Source organism: Apis cerana, linkage group LG2 (assembly GCF_029169275.1).
Source record: "Apis cerana isolate GH-2021 linkage group LG2, AcerK_1.0, whole genome shotgun sequence".
NCBI classification, from domain to species: domain Eukaryota; kingdom Metazoa; phylum Arthropoda; class Insecta; order Hymenoptera; family Apidae; genus Apis; species Apis cerana.
In genome coordinates, this window is record NC_083853.1 from 12,290,202 (window position 1) to 12,309,553 (window position 19,352).

At 45.3% G+C, this 19,352-nt stretch overlaps 1 protein-coding gene across 12 annotated transcripts in view; it reads left to right on the forward strand.

Annotated features, from left to right (window-relative positions):
* LOC108002709 (protein Fe65 homolog) overlaps window positions 1-19,341 on the forward strand; it is a 113,118-nt gene extending 93,777 nt beyond the window's left edge. For 3 of the 12 annotated variants that reach the window (XM_028669170.2, XM_028669171.2, XM_028669172.2), the window contains 12 exons: window positions 9,746-9,898; window positions 11,584-11,813; window positions 11,904-12,022; window positions 12,092-12,204; window positions 12,295-12,493; window positions 12,559-12,686; window positions 12,797-12,802; window positions 12,886-13,136; window positions 13,226-13,428; window positions 13,500-13,676; window positions 13,762-13,900; window positions 14,061-19,341. In XM_028669170.2, coding sequence (XP_028524971.2) covers window positions 9,746-9,898; window positions 11,584-11,813; window positions 11,904-12,022; window positions 12,092-12,204; window positions 12,295-12,493; window positions 12,559-12,686; window positions 12,797-12,802; window positions 12,886-13,136; window positions 13,226-13,428; window positions 13,500-13,676; window positions 13,762-13,900; window positions 14,061-14,110 — 1,768 coding nt within the window. In that variant the 3' untranslated portion in view covers window positions 14,111-19,341. Of the gene's footprint in view, window positions 1-9,745; window positions 9,899-11,583; window positions 11,814-11,903; window positions 12,023-12,091; window positions 12,205-12,294; window positions 12,494-12,558; window positions 12,687-12,796; window positions 12,803-12,885; window positions 13,137-13,225; window positions 13,429-13,499; window positions 13,677-13,761; window positions 13,933-14,045 lie in introns of all 12 variants that reach the window. The other 9 variants (XM_062071250.1, XM_062071251.1, XM_062071249.1 and 6 more) reach the window with 6 other exon arrangements.
* Window positions 19,342-19,352: the final 11 nt, after the last annotated feature.

Sequence of the window (19,352 nt, forward strand, 5' to 3'; positions counted from 1 at the left end):
GTTGCGATGATATTTCTCGAGAGGGTTCTGCTCGTATAACGCGTTAAACAGTCGCGACAAGTTTAATTGTGCGATCTTTCGGTAGGTAGGATAGATAAGTGGGTAGATTCCACAAAACTTGACGGTCGATCGATCCGAAGCAAAGAAAAGCCGACGATTACGGAATAATTTTATTCTCCCCTTCCGTTACGATGTTGGAATTCACTTTGCCCGTCTAATTCCGTTGCATCTGTTCCACCTACTCCCCTTTCGTTACACCCATCCCATTTCCATTTACTCGTGAACGCGATTCCAGCTTTAATATTATCCGGAAAATAGTTTCTAAGGAGTAACGTTGCGCATCATGCTCGACACGAGGAGAATTTCAGCACGCATTTTCGCCACAGCGAATTTCTCGCCCCGGTGATATTCGAAAGAAATGTCGAAAGAGAGGATAAACGCGCGATTCGAAATCAATTTGGACGATGCAGTCCCGGGAATATCGTTGAAGAGACAATTCGCTAATTGGACGAAATGTCGGTCCGTTAATCCCCGGGACCAATTATGAGTTATTTCGCTCAATTGTTGCAACGAACGTTGGAACAAACGCGATTTTTCATCCTCTATCATCCGATGAATAAATCATGGACGACGTAGAAACTGTTTCGAAAGATCGTAGACGATTCCAGATCCTCCACCTTTCCCTGGTCTTCGTAACGTTGCTGGCTGACGATTTTCCTCGACCCATTTGTACCAGCTTCTAACGCGTCCATTTTCCATTATCATCCACCAGCGCCGCCCGTTTTAATGGTAATAGTAATGGAGCTCGTTCCATCGCTTAGATAACGCAACGTGTTTCTTCCGTGTACCTGTCCTCGGTTAACCGATCGTCTTTTGCAGGACATTCGTTGAATCGCTGGCTTTCGCGATTAAAGACAACGAATTAATTGCGTGATACGATTTATTCGTAAAATTATTTTTTCGTAAAGAAAGAAAAATCATTTCTCTCCCATCCGATTCGCGAAATCGCGCGCAGTAACCAAAGGTTGCTCTCTCGTGAATTTCTACGACAGATTTTAATTTTTCAAATTCGTGGATGAAAAATGTTCGTTTTTTTTCTTTTTCATTGTCTTGACGCAAGTAGTTGGTCGCAAGTAGAGCATCCCAGTCGAGGACAGACACTAGGATTCTAAAGGCCTCGCCGGCAGCATGAACTCGTTTCTTTCAACTAGCTCGGGGGAGAGGAGGGAGAGGAGGAAGCTGGCTCGTTACACCATCGAAACGTTTCGCCTAAAAATATATCCTTTTAAGACTCGCGATAGAGAGCCACCACTCGAGCGCACCGAGTATTTTCGTCTGTCTCTGTATTTTCGCCACAGACGAGCTTTTAATGATCCGCGGGAGGCCTTCCAGCCATTCGAAAACGAGCAAAAAAATTCGTACGAGTTCTGATATCCAGACGTGTTTCGTAGAAGAACGATCCTCCCCAAGCAAGAGGAGACAAAAGTGTACAGAATAGTTGTGGACGAGCGTGTCGCCGTGTGAAATATACGCAAAGCGTACGACGGTCATATGCCCGACCGTTTCTTGGAAATGTTACACCCGCGATAAAATTTTACCGTTGAAATTTTCGCGATCGTCAATGATATTCTCCATTTCTCGCTCTTCTCGTTCCCAAGGGATAATGCCAAGAAATAATCTCGAGAAACAGTCGATGACTGATCGTTTCACAGACTCCTCCGCGTATTCTCGTCGTCGATCGTAAACGAATGGACATTTATCACGGAGAAATATATTTTCGTACGAATGTAGATTACGTATTCGATCCGGAAGGATATCCGAAGCAAGGCGAAACTCTAGCACCTGCGTCGACAATGGCAGCTGCAAGCCATTCCTCGAAAAAACACGCGAGAGAAGAAGTTATTCGCGCGGATCGATTCCGTCGCGAGCTAAAATTTATAACTCGACCGACGAAATGACCAAGACGAGAGATAGATAAAAATTCTTCGTATTTACAGTACCCACGACAACCCGAAATCTCTTTATTCCCCTTGGAAAAGTGTCTCTCGAAACAGCCGCCCTGTGTTCCAACAGACACGGTCCTGGAAACGCAGAGATAGACCGGCTCTTTCATAAGGATTCGTGGCCTCCGACAAACAAGAGGCCAAGGGAGAGGGGGGAAGAAAGGAACGGGGCCAGCCGGCGCGGGACAGCTGGCTCGCAAACGTCCCCGTTTCTGGATTTCAGTTTAGCCCGATAATCTCGTCTCGGTTGGAATCCCGGCAACCCTCTTTCCACTATTATATACTCTTTCTCCTCTCCCATCCGTCCTTCGTGTCCTTTCTCTCCCGTTACCTCCCCTCTCCTCCCCGCGAGAAGACTTATCAAACACTCCGGCCAAACGGATCACCGATTACGTCCACCGAGAGGAAGAGGATTCGCGCGAATAGGGCGGAGAGGGAGGGAAAGGAAAGGAGAGAAGGAAAGAGAAGCAAATGGAATCCCATCCCGAGGATTTATAAGGGATGCCACGCGTGTATTCGCGCGACACCGTAGTAATTTCTCAATGTTCCGCTCCCATTTTTCGAATCTTCGGATAACGGATGTTGATCAACTCCGCGCGTTAGATCTGTTATAGGATCTGTTTTTTTTTTTTTTTTTTAGTTAGAGAAACGACGCGTTTTTTTTTTCATCATGATTCGTATGGATAAGGGAAATAGATTTGTTTTTTTTTTCTTTCTTTTTTTTTTTGTCTCTATTAACGACAAAGATAAGTTTTAATCTGATATTTCCATTTACGGAAATCAGTCGCAGGTTGAATTTCAAGCATTCGAACGTTGGTTGAATATTGATTGTTGGAAGGGGAGAGAGGAGGCATAGATTACATCTGAAATATTCGATACAGCGAACACGCTGTCGATATTCCTTCCGCTCTTTTACCTTCGACTTTTTCTCATCTCCGAATAAAAAGCGTGCACGATAAAAGCGTGTACGATCGACGTGTAAAAGCCTTAAATATTCCCCGATAAAGGTAACTCGGAATTTTCATCGAATATGTTTTCTCGCGGATGATCGTAAAATCGATATCGAAATCGACGAGGTCAAAAGAAGAGGATCGTCGTACACCTTATAACCGCGTCGTTGGCCGATTTCTCTCCCTCGTTCGGCAGATTTCTCGAGCCCGTACGGTTGGATTAAAATCTCGTTTCAGAAAGGATGCGAGGAAAGGATGCGAGAAAATTGTCGGGGAGTGTTGGGGAAGGCGGTGAGGGTGGGACGCCAAGTCTCGTAAAAAAATGAGCTCGTAAACTCGGAGGAGCGGGGCAGTGAAGCTATCCGAGGTTTCACGAAGCTGCAAGTTTATTAACCGCGATGCCGGCGCGTGAATCTCGCGACGGAAGAGAATACCGAGAGATTCGGTGCCGGCGAATCGTAAAGCTTTACGATCGATGGCGAAAAACTTCTCGCGCTTTTAACCCTGACTTTTTTCTTTAGACGCGAACGGAGTACTTTGTCCCGACTTCGTCTTCGACAACTTCGCGGAGAATTATACAAATTTTAAATTCGTCTCTCGCGAACCAATATCGCGTGGTTTTAAATATGTCATTTGTCGCGGTATCATCGATACCAGCGTTGAAAATTTATAATCGTTTCACTGAATTATTTTGATAGGTTTCTTCGAATTATTTTCTTTTCTTTGTGAAATAAATACAACGATGTGGTGTAACAATGGGGAAGAATATATAGGAAGGGAGGGGAAAGTTGCACAGCTCGTGAACGGTAACGACGTCCGGCCACGTCCCGCTTCGTCTTTCTCACGGATATGAGTCACCTCGACCGCCAACTTATCAAGCTGTTTCGATCGTTTATCGAAACTTTTTTGATTACGAAACTGTCGTAACTTCGTGATCGTTTCGACCCGTAATGACCCTCTCTTCCGCTCGCGTGATCCTTGCAAATCCGCTTATTAATATCTCGCAATTTCGACCTGACCGGCCGCATTGTTCTCGATTTAACCCGATCTCGCCGGAGACGAAGATCCCGTTTCGCGACTCGAATATAGTTTGAAAAGTAATCTCGGCTGCCGATTTACGCGGGGATGAGAGATACTCTCGCTCGGAGTTTAAATTCGAGCCACGACTTCCACCCCCATACAATATTTATAGAATTTAATCTGAAAAGGAGAAGGAAGAGGGGAAGGTCTTGCCTCCTTGGCAGGGGCAAGCAACCGTGTTTCCGAACTTCACAGCGGTTTCCTTCCACGGCTCTAAACTTAATTACCTCGGCTCGTTCGCGTACAGAACCCTCTGGAAGGGTACCCCGCAAAATCCGCGGGGGAATACGTTCGACGAGACTTAATCGGCTACCCTTGCTGCATCATCTATTCGCCTCATATCGTAATTGCAATTGGCAGGACGGTCTTCCTTTCTTCTGTACCAACGAGACTCGCCTCTTGGAGGAAAAATTTAATTGAAGATATACCATCGACGAATACGAACGAAGAGTTAAATGAAACTGCGACATCCCACGATGTAACGATCCCTTGACGCTTTACTGTCCGTCGATATAATCGATACCTAACTCTCCCGTTTACCCTCGTCCAATGTTCCGACACTCTTTCAACTCGTGAAACGCAACGATCCACACAATCTCGAAAACCGAAGCGAGCGTTTCATCCAAACCGAAACCCAACCCTGGTCTATTCGAGTAGAATAAATAAAACCTCTCCCCCTCTCTTTGCCTCGTGACAAAGAATACAGGCCTCGAAACGAGGAGTAGAGAGTTGGCCGCGAACGGAAGGAGGCCGGACACCTGGCTTCGAACACGGATACGGCGAAACTCGCGCGTGGGCCGATCGGTATTTTTGGTGGCGCGAGGAAACGCGATAAGACGCGTACAGCTAAACGACACCGGTCTCTCGAGCATCCGAACCGACGATAGCAGTAGGGGTGGTTCGAAATGGGGGAGGGATATGGTGTCAGGGGTGAACGAAATGGACGAGGGACGGCGTGGGACGCGGAGGGGTTGCCGGTAGTGTGTATTGATCGAGCTAGAAGAGCACCCTTCCCCCCCGACTCCGCTGTACTTCGTACGAACGCCCACGTACGCGGTGTTTCTCGCTCCATTCTTTCTTCTTATACGTCGTCCGTTTCCATTTCGTCCTCCCTTCCCCCCCAAAGCTTCTTCCCTACCTGCGAATCTCGACCCCTGCGGAACGTGTAACGGATTACGCGACCGCGCGCTCGATTAATGGTCCACCTGTGTAATTCTATTTGGCATTCTCTTGCTCGAGAAAATTGATGGTCCGTTCGTGCAACGACGGATCGCGACGAGATCGATGCGCGAATTTTGAATCGAGTCGTGATTGGTCGAGAATGGTGATTAAATCTCGGGGTATCGACCATGATTGCGAGTTTTGAATTTTTCTCTTCGCGACTCCCCTCGTCCGGCTGGGTCTTTTTCGCTTCGACCGTAGTAAAAAATTCGTGACGAGATCTGCCCATTTCAAGTTCGCTGACTATCGATTTAAACCGATTTTCTTTGCCGGCAGCCACGCGTGTTTCGGCCCTTTTCCGCCCGTCGCGCTGTTTAAATAACAGAGACGAATTATTCCACCGCTGGAAAAACTGCGAGTACACCAGCAGTGTCTATTGGCTGGGAGATTTATCGAACGATTTCGCGGGGGAGGAAAATTGAGGATTACCAATCGAGTCACGATTCCGATGGGAAGAAGGAGAGAGAGAGAGAGAGAATCGGTTCCTTTCTTTTTATTTAGCTAATCCCCCGTTGCGTGAAACCGAGGGGCCGGCTAATCACCCTCGATATCGGGGGCCCGTTGTTCAGAAGCCAGAAATTGCGAGGTTCCGTATACCGTAATCGCGGTTGCGGCACAGACAAGGAGACCTGGTATAATTTACGGTTCAGCCAGGTGCGTCACAAGTTGCTCACCTTACGACCTAATTGGGTTTAATTACAGCCCGCTGAAAGTTACGGCGGCGGCGTGAGTCCTTATACAGGGTGGGTTACAATTACGGGGCCGCCGACAGCTGATTTCAGTTACCGCGATCGGCCTTATTACGCCCTGTCCGCCTATGATTCCCTCCCCTCTTGCCTCAGCGCGGCCACCCGCTCTCCACCGGCTTACAGTCTCTGCTACAATTTTCTCACCGTCCTCCCTTCTTGTCTCCTCGACACCCCCTTTCGATAACGAGGTGGTTAACAGTCGCTTCTCTGATCGTCCGCTTGTCTGAACGTAATCACAAGCAGGGCAAACAGAGCGGTTAATCGATCGTCAAACCCGCCCTAACGTGACTCGATTCGCGCTTTGATTAGAAGGATATCGTTACGAGTCTGCAAAGGAATCTGCAAACGAGATGCTGGAAATCTGTATATATATATATATATGTATCGATTCGGATTAATATTTCGCTTTCTCTTTTTTCGGGAAGATGTGATTCCGCGATGGGGTAGTAATGGTTTTGGAGGGCGCGGGAGAATTTCCTTCGCGCGAACAAAAGAAACTAAATATTGACGGTGGCGGTGGCGGAAACATTTCTCGTCGGCCCTCTTCACCCTGTAGTGTACGCCACGAGCTGCATTTCCGCCTGGACTTACGTTCTTCCGTGTTGGACCCGCGCGCCTCGATTAAGAGAAAGTGGGAACGTAATGAGAGAGCTCGGAAGTCGCGGCTCGCGGAAGAAGAGTTGTTTCCTCCGGTGGGAAAGTGGATGAGCGGAGAACGGCGGATTGAAGGAAGAAAATCGGCCGTGTCGCATCGACGACGATCGATAGAGAATTCCCGCAAAGGTATTCGGCTTGATCGATCGCCCTCCGCGGTCCGACCGCATTTATGCACGTTGCCTTCCTCTCTCTCTCTCTCTGTAACTTTTGGCGAATTTCCAGCCCTTCTAGCCTTCGCTAACCCACATACTCGTTTTAAACGGTGTTATTAACCTCTTGGACAGTGGATCGCGCGAAACTTTCCACCTTCCTCCTCTCCCCTGTCTCGCTAACTCTCATTGTTTTCCCCAACCGAACCGTTAATCGCTCTCCGCAGTTTTGTTCCTCGCGTCTGTCCGCTATTCCGTCCGTTTCGTGTTTCATTCGTAGCTGGGCAGAAAGAAGTCTTTCTTCGAAACGATAAAAGCGGACATCCACGATGAATCGATGCTCTTCAAAAGAACAGAGACTCCCTTCTTCTATACATATATCTCTGCGAAACATAGAAGATACTCTCTGTTAGGTTTTGGCGGTGAAATGGCTTCGTTTCCATATTTTCGACCGATTGAAACGAGCCCGGCCGGCGTTCAAAGAGCCAATTAACGACGCGCACGGGAGAAATTACTATGCTCGTTGAAGGCTGTAATTAACGGTTACCGGTTGCGTGCAATGAAACCGGGAATTAGCATTGCGCAATCTGTGCGACACGTGCGATGACGTTTCATAGGTATATTCCGAGGGTATCCGAGGCTGGCCGTTTATTAGAGTTCGATGGCTGGTCGCGGATAAATAACGGCGAACGGGAGTGGCGGTCGGAGCAACGTTGGGAAATTTAATATTCCGAAGCGAGCGAGAAGACCGAGCGTGACAGGCCGCGTCGCCTTAAAATATGGTCGAACTCGAAGGAGGAGGAGGAGGGGAGAGGGGATCAGAGGGATAAGTGTCATTCAGGGTCAGCCACCCGGTCCCCGGATAAAGGATCGAGTTTCTGGCTGTCAAAAGGGATCGCGAAACCCTCGAATAATCTATCCGTCCCTTTGCTCCCGCATCTTGATACTCGGTGAATTAATAACCTATTGCCTCTCGATAAGAGATCATCCCTCGAAACGTGAAAAATTCAACGTCGAACGGTTCATACCTTTCGAATATTTTCCCATCGAACGGTTTGTTACGGCGAGACGCGTGGTAATGGATCATGAGGGGGAAGGAGGAAGGGGGAGAGGGAGAGAGAGAGAGAGAGAGTAGAAGAAAATGTTAAATTGGTATTTCAGCAAAAAGTGCATCAACGTCACGTTTTAAAGATCGAAGACCACTTTTCTCGAGCCGTATGATGGATAACCGTGATCTATATGAAATCGTATGAGCGGTATCGAAGGCCGCTGCGCTTGCAATTGCAAGAAAATATAGCGATATGTCATCGTTGCGGGAAGAAAATTCATCGGTTCGAAATAAATCATTGGAAGAGATGGTTACAACAAGTTTTCTACGTTTGTGATCCAACGAGAGTGATAGAAAATCTTTTCGAATTGAATCGACAATCTCGAAAATAAATATGAATATTTTTCACAAGACTACTAATAATATTAATATACTCAAAGGGAAAGACGAATTATAAATCCGTGCCAATGTAAAAATATTAATTATCGTTTCTTCGAGAAATCTCTCGAATCTCGTAAAATGGATTCGGCAAGTAACTCGGGGACATCGAGCAATGTTTGAAAATCTACATTTGATTATACCCTCCGTTTCAAAGAAAATTGGAATCCGTGTGGCGAGCCGGGATTAAAAGTTGAGCGATTCGAGCTCGAAGGAGACGACGAAGACTGGGCCGAACGATGCTGAGGAGAGACGAGCGGCGTTAGTCGGCAAACCGCTCGGCTAATCCCCTAATTACTTCGACATGGTTAGCGACCCTGTACTAACCACGTCGGTGCCTGGCTCCGTTCCCCGATCGTTAATTAAAATGGCATTTCCTTGCAGCCGCGGTAATTTCCAGCCAACGCGCCGCGCATAAGTCACGACGGTCAATCGAGCTCGTCTCCGAACCGTTCTCGATCCTTGGAAAATTTATCACCCGCCCTCCCGAGATTACTCGTAATTTCGTTTCCGACATTTACAGAGAGAAGGAGTATATTTTTAAGATATCAGCTTGTATCGATTCGAAATGGACAGTGAATGTAATTACTTAAACTGCGATAATCGTTTCTGCCGGTAAGTTATGGACCAATATATTTTCGTGGAAGTGCACAATTTTGGAAAACATGGTTTCGAACTTCTTGATTCTCAATCTCTGAGCTAGAAAATGGCGAGTGCTAAGTAGAATGGAATTTCCTCGGAGCGAGAAAACAGAGTAAGAGAGTAGATGGGATTCTAGTTTTAGGGAAATGAGGTCGATTTCCAAGAATTTCTCGTAACGAAAATTTCGTTACGCTTTTTCGCAATTTTGCAGGGAAATTGAATTCCCTGGCGACTAGCTACATGGTAAACTGTGTTTTCCGAAACATTTATACGTAAAACGAGAAATATACTCGATTCAATTTATCCGCAACACCGTATTAACAGTCGATTCGGGGCAAAAATATGGAGAAAATATCGCGAAAAACTTATATAAATACTGGCTCGCGATAAATGCCACTAAATTGAAGTTTAATTATGCAAAATGCCGCCGGCCCAACAGTTATCCGCTCTGATCATAATTATCCCCAGATTCATGACTTTGTAATGATCGCATCAATATGATAATGCGAATTCGTCGACAACGAATGCGCTCGTTAAAAACCGTAATGCTCACGTTCGATTTCGTGCCTCGAAAATTCTCTTTTTAAAACCTCTTTTTCAAATTCATCCTCCCCTCGTTGCGACACGCGAGATGGAAAAAAATATAACAGAACTAACCGACGAGTATAACGATTACGAACCGATGACTCGAAACGTGTCGTTCGAATCGAGATTTCATCGCGTGGAACACGAGAGGAAACGAAACGAGCGTGGTCATCGACGATCGATCCCCCCCTTAAGTAATGCGCTCGGCGACGTGCTGATTCAGGTACAGCAGCGAGGGTGTTGCGGAGTCTGCTCTGGTCGACGATACCCTCAACGGAAATCCTCGATCTTCGTCGTCGTCCTCCTCGATTCTGGCTCCCGTACAGTCAGCATCCGCGGACACGGTCGACGCTGCGAATCTGTCCGATTCGAGAAAGTACGTACGATAGAATTACTCTCGTCGTACCATCCTCCCCCCACCCCTAAATCCCTTTAGATCGCTGCACAGTTCTTTATTATCGAACGAACTTCTCTTGCTTCACATCTTGTTTGTTTGTTCATGTTTCTCTATATTTATATACATATATATATATATATACGTATTATGCTGTTGTTGATTGTTGTTGTTGTTGTTACTGTTGTTGCGTTACCGCTGCTCGGCTACTACACCATTGTCAGCAAGTAACCGCTAGCCTCCGGTTGCGTCCTCCGCTCACTTTTCGTTTACATTCCGAGTAATTAAATTGGATGCGATTTCTAATTATAATTGCAATCGCGACGCTTTTACTAGTAGGCGTTTTATGATGCTCCTCGCTCCTCGCTGCTCCGTAGGAAACTCGGTAAACCCGAGTTGTTGTTGCTTATCTTTCTTACCTCTCTCTCTCTCTCTCTCCCTCTCCCCATATACATTCCGCTGTACTGTAAAGTTGTTGGCTGTTGGACGCGTTCGGCATCGCATGCAACCAGCGTAGGATTTTGAAAAGCGTGGAATGAAAAAACGTGATCGATCGACGTCTCGCGATCTTCCAAAGGTATATAAAGTTGATTTAAGGAAGGAAGGAAGGAGGAAGTAAAGTTGGTAATGAATTGGGATCAAAGTTTTTATTTATTGATCAGACCGCGATTAACCAAACACGGGGAGGGAAACGCGATTTCCTCGACGAGGAAAAGTAAAAGGAAAGAAAAAAAAGGAGGAAAAACACGCGAGGAACGATAAAAATTCCGCACGGCAGACTCGTATCCACGTTCTTCTCTCTCCACGGTTCTTGCATTAGAAAGCAAAACTAACTTTTCCTCGGGTGCGCGTCGATCTTTCGGCCTCGGCTCTACGCGATAGAAAGTGGCCGCGTCACCACGACGAAAAAAGAGAATAGATTTTATTCGTTGGACGAGCGAGACACGCTCGTTGCAAACCAACTTCTTCTCGATTCACATATTCATCAGCGTAATTTTAATGCAACACAGTACTCTTCCAGCATCCGTGCCGTTTCTCGTGCGTTATTACATCGCCATTGAATTGAAAGAATTGTCGTAAAATGCAGGGGAGGGGAAAGAAAAAAAGGGGAAAAAAAACATCCCGCTTGCATGAAAACAAATAATTCGTTGGTATACGATTCGATTCGTCGTCGTTCCTTTTCTCCTGCCAATTTCTGTCCTCTCCAGCAGGAACGTTGATCGCGAATCACGGTCAGTAAGCTCTCTCTCTGATGACGCGGCAATCAAGGAGAGCGCGATTCGTCATTGTCGAGTCGGCCGATCGATAAAACTTTACGAGCCACTCGATGGCCAATTACGCGATCCGATTCATCATAACGCGTACGCGCGAAAAGCATAAGTAAATGTTAACGATACCCATCCATCGAATCATAGCTGGATGGATGCACGAGGCTGCCACGCTTAACGTCGAATCATTCCAGGATGAATGAATCGTAAGCGCGACGCACGTTTTTCGCTCGTTTCGGTCGAGTAAACAATGTTGAAATTAGCATCGTTGCTTGCCTTTGCTTAGACCTTAATCGTCTATCGTATCGTTGGCGCGATGTGAAGAGGGTGATTAGAGGCGCGCAGTGGATATTGCGGAGGGATAACAACGCGATAACCTTGGACGATGGGATATTACAGTTATTGCGAGAAAGCGGATAACGAAACGACAGAGATGGGAGGCGTTCCGCACGTGGAGGGTGGATTGAACAGCGAGCTGTACGCGGTCCCTGTGAAGCGGAGGCAGCCCAAGGATCAAAAGAACAATGCCACTATGCAGAACAATAGCCAGGAGAAGCCCGCTGAGGTAGATACGACCGATTCCGAGGACAAAGATGAGAATCTGCCACCAGGATGGCAGAAACACGAGGGTGAGTATCCAAGGGAATCGATATCCACAGATGGCTCGCGTATGATCCGTAATAATAATCGAAACGAAATGATCCGGGCTTTTCCTGTAGACGAGAACGGACCTTATTACTGGCACGTGAAAAGCGGGAATATACAGAGAGAGCCACCCGAGGCGCCACCGCATTCCAAAAGGGAGTCGCGCAGAAGCCTGATCAAGGACAACGATAGCGTAAGTTTAAAATTTGGGAATCGAAACACGGATTTTGCATTGAGATTTTACTTTCACGATTCGATACAGATAAACAACTTCCACACGTTAAGCGGCATGGTGAATACCGTCACCCGCAGTAACACGAGCTCGGCCTTGGATCAAGAGTTGGAAAACAAGAGAAAAGTGGAGCTGGCTCTCAAGTGAGACGTTTTATCGATATCTTATCGCATGTATCCAATTCTTGTTCGGATGCAACGCTCCGCTTCACCTCCTGTTTCTTCGCGTTTCAGGCGAAGAAGCTATCCCGCACGAGCGGACTCCGAGGGCAGGGACAAACCTATCAGATTCGCCGTACGTTCCCTCGGGTGGACTGAAATCGCGGAGGAAGATTTGACGCCTGAAAGAAGCAGCAAGGCCGTCAACAAATGTATCGTAGACCTGTCCCTGGGAAGAAACGATCTGCTGGACGTGGTTGGACGATGGGGCGATGTTGGTATCGATCGAGTGAATCCGATTCCGGTGCGAGATGGAAACGATTGTTTAACATTTTTCAGGGGAAAGACTTGTTCATGGATCTGGACGAGGGCGCGTTGAAACTAATAGACCCGGAGAATCTTACCGTGCTCAACACGCAACCGATTCACACAGTGAGGGTGTGGGGCGTTGGCAGAGACCACTGCCGGTAAGTCAATCTTGAGCAACATTTTGGGAAAGTGTTTAACTCGATTAAAACGAATTCGTTTATGATCCGTTTCATGCCCCGTCTTCCCCTTGAACGATCTACCGAAACAGCGAAAGGTAAGGAGCGTTCCAAACAACGGTATTTCTCTCGTTTCGAAATCCAGTGTTGTCAATTGTTTGTCGTGTCGTTCTTCTTTCAGGGACTTTGCGTACGTGGCAAGAGACCGGTCCACTCGGAAACACATGTGCCACGTGTTCCGTTGCGATATTCCGGCGCGCACGATCGCCAACACGCTTCGCGACATTTGCAAGAAGATCATGATCGAGCGATCGCAACACCAGAATCTCGCGAAGCCGGTGGACATCAATGGGCGAACGAGCCTCGCCACGAGACCGACTAATCTGCCCACGGAGCATCGACGCTTCCATAGAAACGGACAAGCGCTAGTCAGTAAGTAATCCGAAGTAAGATTCACTCGCAGAGATACTCGAAGACCTTGTTTCGCGAGAGAGACGAGTAAAACGTTGACCCGTTTCCAGCGCAATCATTCCCAACACCGATGGAAGAACCGAAGAAGGTGTTGCGAGCGCAATATCTCGGATCCATGCAGGTTTCTCAAGCGACTGGAATGGAGGTTCTCAACGACGCGATAGATCACATCGTGGCTAACACGCCTATCAATCAATGGCGAAACGTGAACGTCGCCGTCGCGCCCAGCATGATCTCCATCCTTACACCGAACGTAAGTGGGTCGATTAAATAATATCTTTTATTCGACAGCTTGTCACGGAGATAACGATGTCTCTGTTTTAGGAGGAGAAACTTATCACCGAGTGTCGAGTTCGTTATCTGTCGTTCCTCGGAATTGGTCGTAACGTGAAACAATGCGCCTTCATAATGCACACAGCGCAAGATCTTTTCATCGCACACGTTTTCAACTGCGAGCCTAGCAGCGGAGCTCTTTGCAAAACTATTGAAGCTGCTTGCAAGGTGATCAATTGTTAGATTTTTCCATTTTCTCTATTCTCTGTAGTTTACTTCGATTAAGTTTTACGCGTAATTATGCGGTGAACAGCTGAGGTACCAGAAATGCTTAGACGCACATCCTCAAGGGTTTAGAAACGCTAGCAGCCTCAACACCCCGAGCGGAAAAGGTCTTGGCGCCACGTTGAAGTCTTTGGTCGGCTCTCTGACTGGGCGTAGAAATAAGCAGGGTGAGTCCTGAGACGAGGCTCTCTCGCTGCAGGTAAATGAACATCCATGATCGTTGAAATATTATCCGTAAGATAAAAAAGAAAAAAGCGAAACGACCAAATACATTTTTTCACGTTCGATGAACGATACGATCGCCAATCATAGAACACTGTGTTGTAGTTGATTCCTTCGCTCGTTCCTTCACAGGAACTGTGGCCGCTGCCTGCTGAGCGAGAAGTGATCAGACACAAGCATCTACAGTCACCTCTGACCTTGAAATACTTCAGCGGATCGCCACCTAGTGCATCTCTCAGGTCACTCCTTTCGCCCTCTCTGGACAACAGGCGTATTCAACTGGCCCGTTGGGAGAGCAATCCTTAAGTGGAACGTAGCCGCAGGTCGAGCCAACCAACTATCTCTCAAACAAGAAGAAAGAAAGATGAAAGGAAGAAGAAAAAAAAAAAAGAGAGAATCGTATTCTTACGTTAACGACTGAATCGTGAATTCTGCAGAGTGCTATACTAATTACCACAGCTATAGTGGACTACGCTTACGTGTGTCGATATGATGTTATGTATGTTACACGCAGTGTCAGACAAAAAGAAAAAATAAAAAAAGAAAAGATAAAAATATATCGCCTTTGAGAAAGAAAGGCGGTGGAAGTTCGTGGATTGGGGCCACGAAACTGGAGGTAGGATTCTCAAGGTCGTCGCGTCCCTCGGGCGAACGTTTTCACGGGATGAGATCCTTGGAGAGAAACAAAGGCCGCGTAGATCAGCGTCTAGATCGTGTTGCGAAACTACGTTTCGAGAACAGAGGGAATCCTGCAACGATTTGGGACAGAGATAGAGCGAATATCTGTATATATACGGAATGGTAATTTATCGCGCTAAATTTAATAATAAATCGCTGGATTTAAAGGAAGTCCAGAGGAGGAGTGAAAGGGGAACGATGCGTGAGTGACGGAATGACTGAGGTAACGTTCTAGCGTATCCACGAGGCATTCGAAGATTAAAAAGAGACGAACAAGCTATAGAGAGCTTAAATGTATAACTTACATGTGTATTCTCGGATGTACAGATTAGAGAAACGAGAACGAGGATGACCAGACCACACGAAATAAACACGTAATACACGCATTATATAGAAGAGACACATATAGGAATTCACGCGATACAGGAATACACAGGAGGTCTTTACACAGGTGTTCGTTATGTATATGCATACATAAACACAGACGCGCGTACAGATACACGGACACTTACTTACACGAGCAGGTAATAGGAAGTTTATTTTTTATGGTGAATTATAGAAGAGTTTGCACCTTTTTGAAACGAAGGCGATTAAATGTGTTAGCGCGACCGTCCTTTAAATCCACGGGAAGAAAGAGATCGAATTTACCAAGCTTTACGTACCGATTTTGAGACTCGCAATAAGAAAACAGTATATATAATATATATACATATATATAAATATATATATATGTATATAAGTATATATTATTGTACGCACAATCGTTGTGCAATAACGCTAATGCCTACACAAAACGATTAACAATTTCATTCTGTTGAAACGGTGTAACGACTCGTCATCGTTGCATCGTTGTCGTCGTCGTTGTAACGCGCCTCGCTGAACAAATTAATTATCGCTGAACTCCATCATACGCCCAGATACTGGAATGGCGTGAAAATTTTTAGCCATAATAAAGTTCCGTGTTTGAAAAAAGAATGAAAGAAAGAAAGAAAGAAATATCCAGCAACTTGCCAGCAGGGAGCTTATTCACCGCCACGACGATATCCCGTTCTCCGGAACGGTTCGAACGTTGACGCTTTGACTCTTGCACGCGTGTGTCACGCGATCACGGAGAGAAATAAATATATTGCGTACACGTATGTATTATCCGCAAACTCATTATTCGCACGTGCACAGCGTCGAATGCATCTTTTCACACGCGGCGAACGTTTTCCAAGATACCTGAAGACTTGGAACCGACAGAGTCGCTTCCTCTGCGCGTTCTTGTCAACGGAAATCGTATCACGTTTTCATAAAAAGTTACACGTATTCCGCGAGTCATTGTAACAATTCTCGGAATCATTGTTCGCGAGTACAGGACCACGCAAGCACGACTCCGACGACTCGAAATGATACTCCAAGTTTATCGTCGACGAAGTGCTCGCGATGCCTAATGTCAATCAGTAGCTTAGAGAAACCCGTGAATAATAATTAAACCCGTATGTACGTGTATCATCGTGCGCCGTTCGGTTCGTTTTCTATCGTATTAGCTTTAGGCCAATTTTCCATACCAGCGCCGAATTTTTGCAGCAAATCGCAGCGAGTTGTACAGAAGAGAACGAAGAAGAAGGTCTACTTCGTCCGATCCTTGATTATTTTCGTACGATTACCTCGCGATTAGACACGTGACGATGTCGCGAACCGACGTCTCGTCCACGAACGATTATATATACGCTAATTGAGAACAGTGACCATCGTCTAGCTTTCATTCGCTCGTTCAATCGCGCTTCTCGCGTTTCACCGAAAACGTTCCTAAGAAAATAGCGCTACTCTGGTTTGGCTCTACGTTTGGTGCAAACAAATATCGCGACGAATAGACGGAGAAAATATAGGTGTCCGACAAATTGCTGTGCAACGATCCGGAACGAACCAGAGAGAGAAACAAGACGAAACGGGACAAGAAGCGGCAAAAGCCATCGGTCGTTTACGTAACGATATGTGTACTGTCAGTAAGAAAGTTACCAACAGTAGGTCAGTGTTAATGTCCCGGAACGAGAGATTATTTTGTTCGAAGGGAAAACCGTCGGACGGAATAAAAATCTCTCTCGTTGTCTCTCTTCTCGAAAAAGAGAGAAAGAGAGAGAGACAACGAGAGAGAAAGAGAGAGAGAGAGAAAAAGGAGAAAGACTTCCGATGACTCTCTTGCTCGCAGTGCATCTTGATCGTCCATCGATGACGGCCACACGTCGTGGGAGCCATCGTCATTGCAAAAGATACAAAGTTGTGCGGGACCCAGAACGAAGAGATATTTCTATGTAGCGTTTAAATAAGAAGGATGGCTGGCCGGATATAGGGAAGAAGGTTGAGTGCATAGAGCATGAATGTGTAGAGGATGTAAGAAAGAGGAACGCGTGCGTGATGTAGAGTTGCTTGGTGAGGGATTTTCATGTGACAATTATATCTAGATGAGGATGTATATCTAGATAAGGGACAGAATAGCGAAGATGATTTTCATTCTTTGTATATAAGAAAAAAAAAAAAATACACGTTACGAGGATCACCTGCCTTTTACTGTAAAGAAGATGAGGAAGGAAGAAAAACAAAAAAAAGAAAAAAAAGAATGTGGAACGTTAACGAATGTTATTAAACGAGAGATGATAATTACTGCGTTCGCGAAACGCCTCGTCTCTTGGCTGAGTAGTTACGAATGTTATAAATCGGAAGAGAAAGTCCTTCAAAAGGGCGACAAGTATTATTACACCGTGGCTCTTTTCGGAAATTCCCTTTCGATCTATCCGCAGCTTCGAAATTTCCTTTCACCCCCTATATCTTTTTTGCGTTCCTTCCATTATCTGGTCACTCTCAATCTCTACGCGGATAGACTTGAGAACCATGTCACGAACAATAATTGAACACGAAATATCGCGCGACGAGGCCTCCCGTGCGACCCTAACTCCGGAAACTCGGATCCTCTATTTTACAAAAAGAAAGAACCAGCAACGTTTCTTCTGCTATTGATATATCGTTGATACGATTTCTTGCTTTGATATACATATAAATATATATATATATATATAAATATATATATAGTTGTTGAATTTATATTATCGTAATGTTAGATCGAGCGAGCGATCGAGGGTGGCACGAGACAGCCTCGAGGGCGCGACGTGTGAAGATATAATGTGGTATGGATGTAAATATTATTATACATTCTCGTATAAAAATGTAATAAACCAAAGAGGCGAAAAGAAAGATCGAGACGAAAGTTAAGGTTAGCGTCGTTGCACCTATAAAAAAAGAAAAAATTGAAACAACTGACATATTATTCAGGAGTACATTTACATACATACATATATACATATACACGCGACACACAAGCACATTCATTACACATAAAAAAAACATACACATACACATATTCACAAACTACACGTAGCTTAACTGTCTCCTTAATATAGGTGTTGACATGTCGCCAAGAAGGATACGAGAGTATCGTTGAAAATACGAGAAAATACCACTCGAGGGTTGAAAGTGATGAAAAAAAGGAGGTGGAGGAGGGTAAAGGAGAAGGGAAGCCACTTATAACTGACATAGAATAGTGCAAACCTAACTATATTTACTGTGACATGTAATATCCTTAACGACAAAAAAAATGCGATCTATTTGATAGGAGAATTGTTCTGCACAAACACGATGCTTCATTGATAATTATAGTGTCTCTCTCTCTCTCTCTCTCTCTCTCTTTCTCTCTCTCTCTTTCTCTATCTCTCTATCTTCAAAAAATACGTACCTCTCTATACCTTATGGCAATTAAATGTATCCAACACGATATTTTCGATCGACAATTCGTTTCGGGAAATCGAGAACGAACGCTATCCGCGTTCGAGCGCCAACTATCGACTATCGTTTTACTCGATTCGAGCTCATCAAAAGAATCACGCATAGACATCATCGAACGATCATTGTTAATTCTAATTGTAATATCACGATCATTGTCGTCGCCTCGAGTATAGGGAATTCACAGTCATCCTCATGTCGCGTAATTTAATAATAAAAATAAATTCTAAAATGGAAAAAGAAGATATCGCTATCACTGATTATCAAAAAATGGAAAAACGAAGAAGAAACATGAGAATAAGAGGAGAAGGAGAGGAAAATAATGTATTCGTATAATAATGCTCGCGTGACGATCGGCTTTTGGAAGCGTCGCGCGATCGATTAAACGTATTGTAACGTGGACGATAAAAAACGATCGATTTTTCCGTCGACGTTACGAAAAAATCCCAAGCGAGCGTCGTTATTCAAGAGCAAGCCAACGAGATTCTATTTGGAACATTTTAGGTAATTATTTTCCGTTCTTTCGTTTTTCCTTGGAATAGAATCTCGGTGTGCGCGTGTATCTTGAAACGAGAACAAGTTCTAAAAGGAGTGAGGAGAGAAAGAAAAAAACTGAACGACGCGTTTCGTTATATTCGACGAGTCCACGTGTCATTTTTAGAGCGTACGAAAGGACAAAACACTTTGTATGCACCTCCCCCCCCCCTCCCTCCCCCATTGTTCATGCCCATTTGTATTGCGTAGATGGACCGATCGATAATTATAAACGAACGTGAGAATACTATTATATATATATATATATAAATATATATATATAAAAGAGCGACAGAACGAAACACTACTGTAACTACACCTGCCTCTTGTGAATAAATGCCTATTTGTTTCTTTTCAATCTCGTTGTTA